This window comes from Xiphophorus hellerii, chromosome 8 (genome assembly GCF_003331165.1).
Source record: "Xiphophorus hellerii strain 12219 chromosome 8, Xiphophorus_hellerii-4.1, whole genome shotgun sequence".
NCBI classification, from domain to species: Eukaryota; Metazoa; Chordata; class Actinopteri; order Cyprinodontiformes; family Poeciliidae; genus Xiphophorus; species Xiphophorus hellerii.
The window spans coordinates 11,192,080-11,209,643 of NC_045679.1; the positions used below are offsets into that span (position 1 = coordinate 11,192,080).

The 17,564-nt window shown below is 37.3% G+C and overlaps 1 protein-coding gene across 1 annotated transcript in view; it reads right to left on the minus strand.

The window, feature by feature from the left end:
* LOC116723856 (poly [ADP-ribose] polymerase tankyrase-1-like) overlaps positions 1-17,564 on the minus strand; it is a 78,252-nt gene that overhangs the window by 12,222 nt on the left and 48,466 nt on the right. Inside the window, exons 7-18 of the mRNA XM_032569035.1 lie at positions 14,817-14,911; positions 13,259-13,325; positions 12,448-12,634; positions 11,866-11,987; positions 11,687-11,778; positions 10,762-10,840; positions 10,210-10,381; positions 9,556-9,635; positions 6,626-6,771; positions 6,357-6,522; positions 4,174-4,393; positions 583-692 (exon numbers count right to left, since the gene is read on the minus strand). Coding sequence (XP_032424926.1) covers positions 583-692; positions 4,174-4,393; positions 6,357-6,522; positions 6,626-6,771; positions 9,556-9,635; positions 10,210-10,381; positions 10,762-10,840; positions 11,687-11,778; positions 11,866-11,987; positions 12,448-12,634; positions 13,259-13,325; positions 14,817-14,911 — 1,536 coding nt within the window. The remainder of the gene's footprint in view (positions 1-582; positions 693-4,173; positions 4,394-6,356; positions 6,523-6,625; positions 6,772-9,555; positions 9,636-10,209; positions 10,382-10,761; positions 10,841-11,686; positions 11,779-11,865; positions 11,988-12,447; positions 12,635-13,258; positions 13,326-14,816; positions 14,912-17,564) is intronic.

Consider the following 17,564-nt stretch of genomic DNA (forward strand, 5'->3'; position numbering starts at 1 on the left):
CATAAGTTTTTTAGTAGCGCCATGCTGCCTAAAAAGGAGAATTGTTCCGCTCCGAAAGCTCGTGGGATTCCAGATGAAGGAGAAAAAAAACCCGACTAAATCACGCATCTTTTCTAGAGAATCTACACATACACTGATTCATACAAGGGGCAATTAAAGAAGAAATAACCAAATGTATTATTATATTTATCACATTACACCATTTTATGTTAAAGACCAAAAATGTAGTGAATAATTGTGACAAGGAAGAAAACTTGCACATCAAATTTTTGTTTATAATTCAACCCGATGAACAAACTTAAAATTCAAGTAAAAAACTTTGTTGCTTTTACAAGGACTCCAGTAAAATAAAGTTGATTTACCTTTAAGGTTTACAGCAGTACAGCAAATTTCACAACGGATAAAGCTAATTTGTTACTAAGTCTTAAATCATAGGTCAAAGTTCATGATGTTAATACTGACCTTCAGGTTTAAGCAGCTCAAATAGGTGAGCTGATTAGCGTAGTTTGTAGAATGATCAGGGAGAACGTGTCAACAACTTTTATCCCTAATCTCATATAAATGCTAGGTGAAGCATCTCACCCCGTATGAAGCCGCGTTGTGTAAAGGAATCAACCCTCCTTTATCCTGAGCGTTCACGTCGGCTCCGTGCTCCAGCAGATACTCGGCCACCTCCAGGTTGTTGTAGCCGGCTGGAAATCAGCAAACAGCAGAGAAGAGAGAAGAAGCAACACTGTGACGTTAGAGATGAGGAAGCTGGATCAAGTATCCATCTGTATGAACTGAAAAAGTAACTGAACATGTTTGGTTTTTTTCCTTTACAGGAAAGTGCATTGAGGCAGAAAGTGTGCCAGTGTTTAAGAGTGTTCCAGTCTACTGAATGAATGAATGATTGATTGCAGAAACTATGGATGCACCAAATGCTCAGATAGAGAATTGGTCCGATTTTCATCTTGACCAACTAGTAAGTCTGATTCGATGCTCTGTGGAAGTTTTTCCTGAGCGAAAAAAACTCTTTAAGGTTTGAATGAAGTCGGGGGAAGCATTTCAGGTGGATTTTAAAAGTAAACTGGATTTACATTAAAATAAAAAAAACAAAAGAAATAAATAAATCAACGTGTCTACATTTATTCATATTCTTCTCAACAACTGACGCTATAATCTCTGTTAGAATTACAGCAAATAAAACCTTTACAATTGGTGATCAGCTTTTTGCATGATTCAGGTGATATTTTGATGATTTTTCTTTGGCGATGTACTCCAGGTCTAGATGTAAAACCTAAATTTAACAGGGTTCTGAACAATACTAACTGTAAGGTATTCTGAGGGTATCAAACAGTTAAAATCTCATATTTTGACAGAAAATACAATTTGCTGGAAATCTTAAAAATAAAAAGAAAAAAAGGTTTTGAAGAACCTTAAACATTCCGGGGTATAAACTTTGGATTTTATTGAAAATTGTAAATTATAATAATAATTTTTTTTTAAAAAGCTTGGTTGCTTCATGATGTGAATGGTTTTGTTTTTACGTCTAAAACTAAAAATATATCATTTAATTATATATTTTTTTACTTTGTTTCTATTTATTCAATTCCCATTTTTTACTAATCTTATTGTTATTTATGTTTGTTGCAATTGTTTCTTTTTGAACTGTTAAAATTTGTCACACACACAATACTAATTGTTCAGGAAATGAGTTTAAAACCAATATATATTTTAAAGAGACTCCAAAGTTATCTAAAATTCATAGTGTTTACAAAAATCAGAAATGAAAATTGGCTTAGACAAAAACCTGTAAGCAAAACATTTATCTAAAATATAATTTATTCTCACAAGAATCTCTACCAAGCGATTAAATTAGATGCTCATTTTGGGAAGCTCTATAGAAGTAAACACAAGAAAAATCATAAAAATAAAAACAATGTAGAAAGAAAAAAACTGCAGTTTATTCTCCAAAAGTGTTTTTTTCCATTTATGCTGTTCGTTGGTGTTTACATCAAATCTGTTTACAGCACAGGTTTTTATGCCAGAGTTTGATGCTAAAAGCCACTTAATGCTGACAAAAAGAGCAATAAAGCCAGTTAAAGGCCAAACAAACCCGTTCTGATTTTATACGTCTATAATTTCCATTAGAAACGAAAGCCTTCTCTGGTTTGTACAGACGGATGTTCATTTAGGTATGAATCTCATTAAGCCATTGCTTGTGCCTGTTGGAGTCTGAGAGGTGTCTTTGGTGAAACAAACAGATTTGTTATCGCTCTAACTGATGACACGATGATTACAGATGCTGAATATATAAATAACAATGAGGCTTGTTGAGCCTCGGGGCCAAAATAACATTATTTCTGGCTGGTGAGACTATTTGAGGTCGCCTCGCCTTATCTGTAAGCACAACAGAGATGTAAATCTTTAAACATTTGGCTAATTGGGGCATGATTTTAAATAAATACTTACATTTGTAGCTAATATTTGACATAGAAATTGTACAAGATGCCCTCAAGCAGCTGTGTCTGAATGTTATCAGCAAGCAGAAACTGAAAGAACATTAGCTTTCTTATGCTGATCAGACAAATAGGTAAAGCTCTTTTAGCTTCATTTTTACTGCTAGAAAATTTATACCACTACAAAAAACATGAGTGTCAAATCCTAAAGATAGAGGCGTTCTGGTAAAACACTGATCTAGATGTTATTACATAACTGAGCCTGCTGGCCAATAGGATGACTTCATCCTGAAGGCTGCAGTTGCGTGGTTGTGTTTACTTCCTCACTGTTGGCAAGACGCAGCGCCAGAAAACAAAGGGCGGCTTTGACAGACAAACTGGAGGAGACTGAGGGAGTGATTGGCATCAAAAATATACTTACTTTCACTTTCTGGCGTGTTAAAGGAAACACGTTCCTGGCTGCAGTCTAAGACGAGGTTACCTACATTTCCATTTACATGCTGCAGCATTCTCAGCCCTTTTAGATACTTCTATTTGGTTGGATGTTGAAGCACGTTGAAGCTTCACTGGACAAACCAAACACCTTCTGCAGAAATCTTCTACATTCAGACAAAACAACAAATGAGCTTTTTGGGCTCAGTGATGAAAAGTCTGTCTTTAGGAATCGACGTGAGGATTTTAAATTCAAGAAGACGGTGGTGGCAGTAGAAGGCTATAGAACTATTTAGCTGCCCGTAATGCTGGAGCATTGCACAAAGTGGAATAATTAATGTCAAAATCCTTAGAAATACATAAAAAAAAGGCAAAATAATAACTTTAAAGCAAATTGACTGCATTATGTTTGTATATAAAAAAGGTATCTGCATTAATCATTTATGGAGCCAACACACTTTACAAGATGTTGCCATAATTGCGGTCGGCAGCATCATGCTGTTAGGCTGCTATTGATAACACTGCAATAAGTGGACAGTATTGTTGAATTTCAACAATAATATGTTTGAAACTTGGAAATAAACTGGGTGTTACTACAGAAAAAAAAATTCAAACACACTTTGAAGTCATTTTAAATAGAAAAAGCCTGTTAAAATTATATTCCTATACCAATATTGTGTGTGTGTGTAAATAATTTTACCTTGAGGACAAAAAGCAGCAGAATATATTCAAATCTGTGTTTCCAGTTCCTAAAATTCACTGCCAACGTTTGTTACATAAGCAACATCACACCACCAAAAAATATTATGAATCATTAAAAACTCCAAAAGCACTGAAATTATTTTAAATCTGAAGTTTATGTAAACTTCTGACTGCAACTGCATGCCTTGCTCAGCACTGCAGTCTGCCTGATGAATATTTATAAAAGTTATTCCATAGTGAAAATCCCTGATTTATGTAAACATTTCTGAAATTAATGTGCACAACACATAGCTTTGATAATATTGACAGTTTGGAGAACTATCATTGTAGAGTAATTTTTTTTATATACAAAATGCTTAATTTTATGCTTATTATTTTTGCAATCCATCTTTTCAAAAGGCAATAATGTTTATTGGTCTTTATATATCATTTATAACCTGATTTTACCAACAAGATGAAATCTGAATATTTCAGGATTAACGGACCTTTCTGATCTACAGTGTATTGGAAACCTTTGTGATGCTCATTCGACTGGAACATTGTATTTTCACCCACTAAAAGGGATATGTGTGTGCTTGTGCTTTTGAGAACACACTACCTGCCAGGTGCAGGGGCGTCGAGTTGCGTCCCTGCGTGTCCCGACAGTTGATGTTGTCCGGACTGCACAGCTTCTGCACCCGAGCCAGGCAGCCTTTCTTCGCAGCGTCCAGCAGCGCGGCGTCTCCACGCAGCAGGTCCTGGATGTCCGTGTCGCCGTCCTTCACCAGGTCCAGGGGCGTGTTCCCGTCTCGGTTCTTTTTGGTGGGATCTGCGCCGTGCTAACGGTGGGGAAACAACAAAAAAATTCAGCTAACAAAAGTTGGAAAATGCTCCAAAATTATTCATTGTTAGAAGAAAACACAAAGCCAGTTCAAATGCCAGAGCCCTGATGCCAATAAGAATAAGAGGATGACATTTGATGAGTAAGATGAAGACATTGGACAGTCCTCAAGGAGTCGGTGAGATGGAGAAATGATAATAAAAAGCGGAGATGTGAGGAAGAGACGCTCAGTGAAGCAGAAACCACAAGGGAAGAAGGCAAAGCAGACACTCTCATCGCTCAACGTTCCCTAGGTTACAGTTTCTACTTGTCACTTCATTGGACAATTTAAAATGTCCTCATTAGGACTGGATGTTGTGGGACCACTCCACTGGGTGTCCACCGGTGTCCTGGAACTGTCCATTATCCCACTGCTGGTTCTAAAGATGTTTGGATCCTAAAGTCTAGTGGGAGTTTTATTCCCTACTTTATGATTTCATTCTGACAAAATAATTTATCATCTGTCTAGGAAAAAACAGCAAGAAAAACATTAGAAAATGACAAAGATGAAATATTTTTGGATTTTAGCAATCGTGACTCAAAGAAAAACCTGATGTTTGTCAGGCATCCCAAATAGCAAAATCAGCATCTTTTAAGCTTCACTGAACTATAGGTATGTTTGTAGGAGTCAAGGTGAGGCTTTCAAAGCTAGAAACACTGAACAAACTGTCAAGCAAGGTGGTGGCAATATCATGCAAATGGAGAACAGGGTAAAACAAAAAGAAGGATGACCACCTAGGACGAAAAAAATGAGTAAAAGGGAATAACTTGTTGACCAAATTTGCAAAATCACCACATATCAGCTGTTTCACTAGAGCCGATTCCACACAAACCAAGGATTGTATCGAAAGTCCTTTATCGCTATCTGGTAGTTGAAGGTATGCCTAATTCTGTCTAATTTCCCTAATTTGAATCCTAAACATTGAAATTTACATGTGTAGAAAATAAAAAATCTCTACTTGATTCAGACTGACAGCAAAAATAAATTATGTTTTTCAGAAAACATCAAACATGTCCATCCAACAACACAGATTGATCTTTAGTTTAACCGAATTCATGATGCTATATCAGGGCATCTACAGGTTCAAGACAGACTCAAGATTCAAATTCAAGACAAATTTCAAACTTTTTATAACCTTTTTAACAGCAGCTAAACTAAAATTTAAGACAGAAAAATACTATAAATACATGGGATGGTTGGGGTGTCATCCAGTCATCTGGTGATAGGTAGGTAGCTGCCAACGCTATATTAGCATCTGGTGACAGACTAAATTTAAGACCTGTGATTGGTGAATTTAAAGCACACTTACATTTTTCAAATGACTATGTAGACTTGGCAGCTTCTGCACAATAAATATTCTAAAACAACTTTGAAAGAGCAGCATTTCAACAAGATCGACTGAGGCTTTCCTGTGAATGAATGCCTCTTATTTGAAATCAAAGAGTATTTCACTAGTTCAACCAGAAAACAGTTTAATGTGCAACATTGATTTTAATAAGCTGAATAAAACATCATCAGATGTGATTAAGAGTGTTAGTAAAAAGGAGTTTTTACACAGCTTTGACAGCAGCTCTCACTAGACTCGCGCTGTGTCTACTTGTGCGACGGGAAAAAGGAAGCAGTTATTCCAATTAGAGTTACCTTTAGTCTGATTTAATTGGTCTGCAGTCTGGTCAAGAAAATGACTTATTTAGTGATTTCGCTGGCAAACATTCCACTAATACTGAATAATTGATTGCTTCATCAATATAAGGCAGGAGGTGTTGTTTAATTTCAGTAAGTGCGCTTGTGCTTCAAAATCACTTTGATTTAATTTCCAAAGACAGGTTTGCATGCGATTTAAGACTTAAATGGCCAGCACAACAAACCGCCGATAAAAGATCTGAATTATATTTGATGGACGAGGAGTTTTGAGTCCAACCTTTAACAGCAGCTTGCAGATCTCGTATTTGCCCTTTGCTGCAGCTTCGTGAAGCGGCGTGAACTTCCACAAGTCGGCCACATTGACTGAGGCGCCATGCCGGACAAGCAGCTCAGCCACCTCGTAGTGACCGTAGGAACAGGCGTTGTGAAGAGGAACCAGGCCGCTATCGGGGGGACAGAGTCAAAAATAAAACTTGCTTTGCTAAAAATCTGTACGCAAAAAGAATTTTAAAAAATGAATTGAATGTTTCTCTTATTTTCACACACCCTTTATCCTTAGCATGCACGTCGGCCCCTTGGTGCAGCAGGTACTCCACCACTGACACTCTGTTGTAGCCGGCAGCGAAGTGGAGAGGAGTGGAGTGCCGTCCCTCTAGATCCCTACAGTTCACATTCTGAGCTGTGCACAGCGACTGCAGAGAAACAAGAGGGAGTAAAGAATCCTCAATCAATACATTCAACATGCACACTGAATTGAATGCACACAAATGCTTAGAAAAGGAATGCAATAACTTAGTTCTTTGTTTCAGAGAAACATGTTGAACTTAAACTTAAAGATTACAACAGGTTTCTACTGTTGATCCTAAAAACAGTCTGGTAAACAGCATAAGTTGATATCAACGTTCCTAGTGTTACTGAATTGAGTAAAATACAGCAGGATCCCATACCTTTGATATGAAATAACATTTTATGTCAAAGTTTTCAAGAGATAATTTATTTTGAAATAAACTTAAAGTATTAAAGCAAAAGTTTTCCAGGATGGCAAATATTTTTTACAGTAGTCAAACTTTTTTTTTTTTTTTACAGTGGTTTAAACATCAGTCTACCTGGCTGGATACATTTAAAGATGGAAAGATGAAGAGACAGATTTTAAACAGACAGAAGAGCAGATGAATTGGCAGCAAGATATTCATTTATGTCATTAATATTTCAGTGTAGTGATTTTTTTATCTGTGCAAGTTGCTTTGTAAATACAACTTAACTGAATGAATAGATTTAGCTTTTAGACAATACACAAATAAAAATTAAAAACTGAAATGTGGAAAACTGAAACTGGAAAATATTTAACTCAAATTCCTACTTTTCCAAGCCAACAGTAATCTTGGCTGGGCTACATCCCACTTGTATGTATTTAGTCTAAATCTCTCTGAACAAGTGTCATCAAACAGGCTGATCATTTATGAAAGCATCAACAGAAGCTTCATAAACATAAACACAGGATTATTTTTTTCTGCATCTGAGCTCAGAAAAACATACAGTGGGTGACAAAAAAAAAACAAGCCAAGGCATAAATAAAAGAGCAGAGCTCATCTCCTCCTCTGCTAATCTATCAAATCATCATCCATTCTGGGCTCAGAGCCTCTTTTGACCCATTTAACAACTATTGTCTAAAAACGAACATGGAAACAAGCCAGGCATCAGTCTTCTGTCTCCCTGGAGCGACTGTTACCTTCCTCTGGTATTTGTTCACTATCACTGGAAAAAAAAACAAAATGCTGCATGGTTCATTCAATCATGAGAATAAAGGTTTTATTATTCTTAAAATAAAAAAGGGCAAAAATAAACAAGTCCTTCAACTCAGATTGAACAATAATCAGATGACATTTAACAGAGCAGAAGGAATCGCTCTAAAGGTCAGGGCATTTTTATTTAACACAGAAAAAGAAAAATCACTGGCTCTACTGCAACCAAAGGTTCATAACCAGTCTATATCAAACTGTTTACAGCTGGGCATACACAAGAGTATCACAGCAGGTGTACATGATTAGAACATCATTACTCAGTCTCATTATTGAACGAACACAATAATGAGACTGAAAGTGATGTCTGGAGCCTGCAGAAAGAAGATAGGAGCAGCTTGTGAGAGATTTATAGAGGACATTTAAAACATTTCTAAATCTGGCAGATGAAGACAGGAAGATGCTAAAAGAAATGGCCAAGAACCCTGAACGATCCTGGATCAAGCTCCACCAGGTTCCTGCTAATGTGGATATGAAAAAGTATATCTGTACAGCCATGTTTGACTTCCTTTAGAGATGGACAAGGAGGAAACCTTTCCTCTCTAAGAAAAGCATAAAAGCCAGATTGATGTAAACTTCTGGAATGGTGTTCGTTGGACAGATGAGTCTAAAACTGAATAATATGGACGTGTTTGAATCCAGAAAAGAAAAAAAGAAAAAAAAAACACACTGTGATGCTCAGAGAAGCTAAAAAAAACACCTTTCCATTGCTTGACTTTTTCGCAGGATTTAGTTAACATGTTAGTAAGAGATTGGAAAAGTGTTTCTTGTTTGGAACGGTTCTAGAATCATGGCAGTAGGAAAGTTGCCCCAAAATTAACAATGTCAACATCAGAGGCAAAAACCTCAAGCCAATTTACAAACACACTATTCTTTTGCAGACTAGCTAGCCTTAACATCTTGCATTTATCAAGTCAGCAATTAACTTTTCTGTATATTAAAGCACATAATTATAAACTGAAATGTGAAGCCACCTGTCTGTGCCGATCTGACTGGGACATTAACAGGAAAATGAGCCTAAACACAAGAGCAAATCTACAACAAACCTGCTTCAAAAAACAGAAAATCAAGGGATTATAATTGCTCAATCTAAGTTCACACCTTTTACTTAACCTTTATTTATACATGTGAGTTATTAAGAACACATTTTTATTTGCAGAGGGAAGCAAGAACACGTAATAAGAACAATACAATAAATAACAAATATTAGCAACACTGATGAAGTTATAAAATGTTAAAAGAAATACTGAGACAAAGGCATAAGATAAAATCCATGCTACATTTCAGCTGAAACATGCAGGTTTCAGTAAGCATCTTTTTTAGAAAACCTTTAAGTGTTTTTTATTATTTTTTAACACCTTAACTGTGCAAAAACAAATGTCTGCAAACTTCAGTAGATTCAACCAATGCTGTAAATGACTAAAACTCCTCAACAACAATGTGAGAGACAGAGCAAGTTAGTCTGTTATAGCTGCTAACTTTGATTATGCTGAGTCAAGATGTGTATTTATATTTCCCTTTTTATGAACGTTATGTCTTACCATATCTATTTGTCCCTTTATGCTTTTGAGGTAAATATTTACTTGATTTCAGAAGTTAGACTGAGTAATCCTCCAGTGAAAGGCTAAAAAATCATCCATCATTTAACAGAAATGCGTTATAAAATAAATAAACTACCTTGACGGTATCCAGGTCTCCAGCTTTGGCAGCTTCCAGAAGTCTGTAGTCCACATCAGAGTTTCTGACCGGGACGTTCTCTGTAGAGAAGCGAGCCAGAAGATCAAGAGGCGGCAGAGCCTGAATATGCTTTGGACAAACATCAGTAGGAAGAAAAAAAAAACTAAAAGATAACTTCAAACTCTGAGCCGCCTGTTTTAGGAAGGGAAGGAAGGTATTTGAATTCTCTTCACATGTACACAGAGATATGAGTGAAACAATTTATACATGGGTGATGATGCACTATAGAGGATAAATTGCCTTTTTCCTTTAGTGCTCATAAAGTAATGTAAAAACATGAGGGGTTTAGATGAGGACAAATACATTTTGATGTAATTCATTCATTAAAAAAAAAATAACATTTTACTCAGAAAATCCTGTGAGAACTTGTAACGTCGAGTCTCTTCAATCCCTAGTCGGCTCACTCAAAGCCTGCTTACCTCCCTGCTCTTTCACAGTGAAAATATCAATATCGACCTTTCAGAACAATTCCCGGATAATCCTCCAATCTGCAGCTGATGCTTAGCAACCAAACCCCAGCACGACCTACACATGTGCTCTTCCTGCTACCCTGCCACCCCCCGCCGCCGCCCGCCCACACAAAGCGCAACATACCATTGAGAATTTGCTGCACGGCTTCGTTTCCCATCTGAGCGGCGGTGAAGCCCTGCAGGGACACCAGCGTGGCGTCCGCCCCGTATCCTAACAACAGCCTGCAGGTCTGTAGGTGGCCTGCAAGCGCCGCGCGGTGCAACGCCGTCTGGCCCAGTGTGTCCAGGGCATTTACCTGCACACACAAACATCTCGCTGTTAGGACTCTCCAAGGAGCTGCTGCACTTTATGTACTTAAAACTCACATAAATGTTCCCATTGTTAATGATTTACATCTATTTTGGCAAAAAAAAAAGATCTGCATGTGTGCTAGGGAAATAATTTCTGGGTAAATTAGATTAAAAAAAACAAAACCCAAGTAACCTCCTATCAGTAAAACACAGAGGTGAGAGAATGATGATCAACCAAATTATATTGCAAAAACATGATGTTTGATCTAAGAAGATATTTAAGATGAGTAAATGTTACTTTTGCGATTTGTCAAACTTATAATATTGACCAAGTAGCTAAATTAAAAAACGGATATGAAAAATACATTTAAAATGACTCGTTTACCTTTGCTCCATGTTTCTGGAGCACCTCCATAATGTCATTATGAGCCCGCTCCGCTGCTACATGAAGAGGCGTCATGAAACTAGAACCAGAGAGCAGATATGGCAAGTTTTAACACCAACTGTTCGCCTCCCAGAAACATTGGTTGATTTCCTTTAAACAGCATCATCACAGATTTAAATACAGATAAAATATCTCTGTTGTTGAGTGAGGCCTCATGGCGGGCTGCCATGCTCTTTATTGGCTCTTTACTTTTGCTTAATCACTCCAGAGTAAACGCTCAAAGTGTGTTTAATCACTGTTTGCGAAGAAAAAACAAGCTAAACTGAAATCCAGACATTTAAATATGGATTTTGTAGACAAAGAACCATAAATTTGAAGCAGACGTGCCAACTGTTGCAGCGTTTTATCTAAAAACAGTAAAGCTTACTTTCCTATCCATTTTTTAACAACCCAGATCTATTTGGGGAAACATTTTTTAAAGAATTGTGCTTGCAGCAACAGGGCGAGGAGGGGTTGTTTTTGGTAAATCCTTACAAAAAGGGCTTAACTTGAGAGGTTATGTGGTATTGAAAGCTTCATGTTTTAAAACTGGTGTATCTAGAAACTAGACCACCATTTTCAACCCAGCCTGTGACCCACAGGATGTTACATCCTTGTAAAAAACAGAAACGGTCAAAACAAGTTTTATGGCTTCAAACTAAATTCAGACCTGGCTCATAGTCTTGGCCCCAAAATTAATCTTGGACCGGCATCACACTTTCCTGATTAATTCCTTGCATACACTCGGGAACAAACTCTCCTTTGATTATTCGAGTCAGAAAAGCAACTTGTCATCTTCACCTCCGAAATAAATCAGTGTCGGGGCGCGTCTGAAATAACCTCTTGGCGTTTATGAACGGTACAAGAAGCTGAAAAGAGCACTCACTCCTTGTTCTTCTCATTAACGTTGGCACCTTTCCTCAGCAGCAGCTCTGTGACCTGTTTCCGTTTGGGGTGTGGCGACGCCACTGCACAATGCTAACACGAACACACACAAGAGAGTGTTAGACAAATCAGTGTGCCTTCAGTGTGTAAGCATGTGAGCAGCACAAGTGTTAATCTCACCAGCGCCGTTTCGTGTGTGTGAGGGTGTTTGAAGTTGATGATCTCCAGAGCGAGGGTCTTCTTGGCCTTGGTCATGTCTGCTTCTCGAGCTGCTTGAAGCAGAGAGTGGCCCTTAAACTCATCTGAAGGAACAAAGAGAAGAAGTAACTATAAATATGCTTAAAAAAAAGGAATAATTTGTCAGGTTTAGTGCATATTTGAGAACTCCAACATGAGTTTTTTCAATGCTAATCCTAATTAAAGGTAACACGAGCGTGAGTGGGAATAAAAATAGCAATAGGTATTTTGTTCCATATAACACAGTAGGAGTGCAACAGGTAAACCTTTTATGGATGCAAACTCAACTAAAAACCCACCTGTTTAGAAGTGTATTTGAAACGTAATCAATTACAAATTTATTGATGGAACCCGACTTAATGTCGTGTTTTGATTGTTGATTTTATCTTGCATTGTGTTTCTGTGTTTGATATGATGTAAAGCACTTTGAAATGCCTTGCTGCTGAAATGTGCTATACAAATAAAATTTGATTGATTGATTGATTGAACACTAATTTCACCAGCGTCACATTCAGCCATGCTCACATGTGAGTCTCTCCTTCAGCTCAGGAGTGGGGGCCATGTCCACAGAGCTTTTGCTGTGGCAGTTCAGCAGGGTGGGGTCAGCGCCGTGGCTCAGCAGGAGAGAGCAAACCTCCACCCGGTTTTTGGAAGCCGCTTCATGCAGAGGCGTGAACTGCCACAGATCCATGGCGTTCACGCAAGCTCCATGCTGAATGTAGAGTGAAAAATGACACAATATAAATGAAAATGTAAAAAAAAAAGAGAGCAATTAGATCCTTTGAAGCTTTAATTAAGAGTTTAGGCTAGGATTGAAATGATTTATCAGATCAATCACTGAAATGATTGTCAACAAATTTAATAGTTGATTAATTGTTACCTGGAGCACACAGACTCAAAATAAAGTAATTTGCAGAAAAAAACATCATAATCAGAGCAGTAATTAAGGCAAATATGTAAAACAAATATATGTACATTTTGAATGTAAGAAAAAAACACATTTGTCTGTAAATATGTTTTACCCAAAATTCCTCAAGTGGCACAATTTTATCTTCACGTGCTTCAAATTCACTAAAGGAATGCTATGTTATTGGATTTAAAGCACTAACATGTTTGTTTTCTTATTAAGTGGTTAAATGAAAGATTTGAAGAATGTGCCAATTCCTTTACCAGATTAATCATCAAAATAACAGACAAAATAATCAATTATTAAAATAATCATTACTTACATCCCTAATTTAGATCAGATTTTTCTATTTACACACAATATCAATTCCGCTATATGTCAACTGATGGTAAACCTTTAAAAATAGCCTGTTTGTGTGTTTACTTGTACCTTTAGCAGCAGCTCAGTAACTTCATAGTGTCCGTAAGAGCAGGCGTTGTGTAGAGGCACCAGTCCACTGGAAGGAGCAAACACAGAGTTGTCTTTAATAATGCGTCTCTTTAGTTTGAAAAACATTTCCAAGATATGTAGTAATGCTGAAACTAAAGGAATGCTGGCATTCTATCCAACAGTTGTTGAAATTAAAAATGCTTTGGGAAATAGACTAGGGGTGGTAGTCGGTCGATTAGAAATGGAAAAAATGCTCGAATTAGTGATCGCTAAGTACCAAACCACTACCATGTTCCGCAAACAAAACACCCTTTACAGTGGAATTTGTTCCTAGGAACTATAGCATCTGTATCAGTGATTTGCTTTTTAGAAAGAATGGAGGAATGTCTGCTCTTCACTCAGGTACCACCTGTTGGAGGTGAGGTTTTAGAAAAAGAACCTGAAATCTATGACAGCCAAAATGCTAAATGAACACTATTTAGGGAAAAGTATTTGCTTGTCTCGAATCACTTGTATATGAGTGACACCTTATTCTAAATTCATAAGGTAATGAATTCTTCTGGGACTATTAAATATGTTTATGTGTAATTCTGACCCATTGTGCCGTAACAGTATTTGTGAGGTCAGACACTGATGCTGGATGAGAAGGTCTAGCTTGACGTTCTGAGGCATTCTAAAGTCAAGGTTTTATACACTAAACTACTTTGCTGCCCTGCATTGTTTCAGTCGGTTGGACAGGAAGTGACCATCTTCAAACTGAAGCACTAAGAGTTCCTTTCTAAGTTCAGACCCAATCCATAATCCCCTCTGCATCAAGCAATGCAACTAAACATATTATAGTCAGACAAGTGCTGTAGTCCTAGCAACTGCCAAACCCAGACTTGTTCATTAAAATGTCAGAAAGGCATGACTCATTACGCCCTAGTACACATCTCCAATGCTCTTGAGTTCATTGGCGGTGTGCTTTACACCACTGCATCCGACACTTTGCTTTGTACTAGCAGATGTAATGCTTAGGCGCCATGGAAACCAATCATATAAAACTCTCTACAGTTAAAGTAATGGGAAGGCCACATGAAGTTTGGAGGTTTGTAGCCCATCAACGTGCAGACCTCAGTTCGTCATGGCCCAGCAGTTTGTGTCTGACCTTCTGTTGTTCTCAATGACTTCCACTTTGTTATATGACCACTAACCGTTGTTGGTGGAATATTTAGTAGGGTAGTAATTTTTTAACGATTGAACCTAACACTTACGGCAATATAGTTTATGTGAGGTAGAATGATGGCTAAGGAAATAAAAATCTTGAACTCTTTAGATATTAGAGAAACTTTAGAGGTTACCTGGTGTATAATAAATTTCACTTCATCTTTTACAGCCGTTACTTTAAAGTTCATGTGCATTAAATGCTGCTTGAAAAACACATTTATTCTCACATAAGATGCTTTGATTCTTAAAAAACAAAGAAAAAAATGTCTTTTGCACAACTGTTGGGAACATCTCTAGGGATGTTTTCCATCTTTACCCTCAACTGGATTTAAACAGCTTTTGTCATACATACCCCTTGTCCTTGGCGTGGACGTCGGCTCCATGCTGCAGTAACAACTGAACTATCCTCACCCTGTTGTATCCTGCTGCCAGGTGGAGAGGAGTGGACTGGAGAGACAGAGACAGAGAGGACAGGCGGAGTAAGAGAGTGCAGGAAAACAGCAGAAAATGGAGAATAAATGTCAGCCAATAGGTTTGTTCTACAGTGTGTGCTGATAAAATGCTAATTTAGAGTCAGTGAGCTTCTGCAAGAGCGAACAGGTCTTTATCCCAACCCTATCTACAGCCCGTAAGTCTGAGAATAATTTCCTATAAAAGTAAATGAGAAGCCGAACCTCTCAATACATTAAGATAAGACGGATGAAATACTTTCAGCTCCATATGCTGCATTTCCTTCATTTGCTCCCTGCAAAGGCCAGTCTTCCTCAAAGCAGGAGCAACACCCAGCCTGAAGGGAAAACCTACAGCAGTGGGAAGTTTCCAGTCAAACAGCCACCAAGTCTCAGCTTTTTGCAGAACGGGATGAACTAAAGAACCAACTGTGAGTAGCACTTGGTTTAAATCTGAAAAACCCAAAGGTAGTGGGAAATATTAAATTAATAAAAGAAACAAAATCTGTTTATAGAAGATCCATGTGGAAGCTTAAACATAAACCTCTTTTATGCATAGTACAGTATTTGGGCAGCAAATCAGCCAACTGATTTATGCCTAGTGACATTATGAGGAAAAGATTTCCTTAAACTTCAACAGGGCCTTTTACAGTTTTAGGGTTGGATATTAACCAATTTTACAATTTACCAATGAAAAAATCAATTAAGTATCATTCACCTGGTGATATGTTAAAGCTTATCTAAAAATTCAGCTCTTATTGGAGTACTATAATCAGACACAAGAAAAAAATATATTTATCTTGTTATGCAAATGTTTACAAAATCATAGGTACCCAGATTATTTTCAGAACTAATTACACCTAGAAAAGAAAACTGAAGAATTTTTGGATTTTATATTTTACTTTTAAAGTTAATCTGAGGGTGTTGGAACTTTTAATTTCTGTTTACAATGGCTTTGCAATTAAACAGGAAAATATCAATAGGCTTGCTTAATATGGATGATTATTATTGAATTACTTAGAATGTTAAGTATTTTAACCCAAAATCATGTAGTATCAATGTTGCAAAGATATAAAGGGTTTCATTGACTTTCATACAGATAACTCTAATTGAGGTTATTTTGTGTTGCTTTATTTTACATTTGTTGCAAAGAAATAATAGATTCCTATCACTGAGGCATGCTGTCATGAGCAAACACAGAAACAACCCAGTCTGAGTTATTAGGAATCATAAACATAAAAACCGCAGTGTCGTAAAACACCCAGATCAAATATGACCAAACTAATTTAAACTTTCTTCCTCAAATAATGACAAAACAACTTCTTGATAGATTTTATATGTATATGAATCAAGACTGACGTAAAACATAAATATGCTTGAAAATGTTCAGCCAGCCAAATCTATGGGAACACGTGAATGTGTCTCTACTTTTAGAGCTTTCCCGCTGATAATTAAATAAACGGAGCGCAGCATATGCACTCCTTGGTGGAGATAATACAGCGTGTAAAATCTGAATTAACATGTTTGTTGATTTACTCACACTGAGCGTGGCAAAGCAATCTCTGTATGGCGCCATAACAAGACGACACATTTATTCAAATTTAGATATCACAATGCTAGCACAATGTCCTAGCTTGTTTGCCATTTACTTTTTAGATTTAAAGGAACATAAGCCCATCTAAATCTCAGTGCAGTCGCATCATGCCCCCTCTGCTTGTGTTTGTTCCACAGCTGCCTCCATAAAGGAATCAGTTGGGACCATGAAAACACAGTTGCAAAGGTCACAACATCAGTCAACCACAATCTGTGAAGCCGTGAACTGAAGCGGCTGACTTTGGAGCAAATAATCCACTGGACTCAGGTGCACGCCTTCAGAAAAGTTCAAAGGTTTATCTCCCACCGATATTTAGTCAGGGTCATAATTCCACAGTTTTCTGCACTTAAATTAAATCAGTTTTTAATCAGTTTTACTGGTGCATCTTAGAAATAACAATACTACTGGATAGTTTGTTAATTTAAGCCATTCGGTTCAAAAACTCATTTTATACATTTTAATGGCTTGCAGAGCAAAAATTTATTTGCAACCCTCTTTACTGACTTTGGAAATGATAAAACAGATGATCAACCCAATCATCTCTAACAACAAAAACCTCACCTTGGACCTCGAGCCGTTAGGATTCTGTGTCTCTCCCTCTTCTTCCTAATTCAATTGAATTGTGCTTCAAGGCCCAATAAAATGCTAAATTTGGTTTTATATATATGAAAAGAGGATTTTACAGCAACAGGCAACAATCTAAATCAGTATCTTCTCAGATCATGAGGGAAACTTCTGACATTGCCACTGGTTCAGGAGTGTCACTGGTAATCTTTCCTAAATTCTCCACTGCCCTTTGACTCACAATCCCCTCAATATTGCAGTTATCCCTTTTGGCTTTCCACCTTTTTAAAATACACATTTTCCTTCCACTTAACTTTCCATACTGCAAATCTTGCCTTAGCAGCAGCCTTGTATGGCTGCTCTCCTTGTGCATGAGTTGTTAATGGCCAGCTGTAATGTAACACTTCTGAATTAAAAATCCTCTTACTGGTCTTATGTAACATGCAAATTTTGGCTTTCAGTAGCTTTCAGCTTACAGCGAAATTAACAGAAA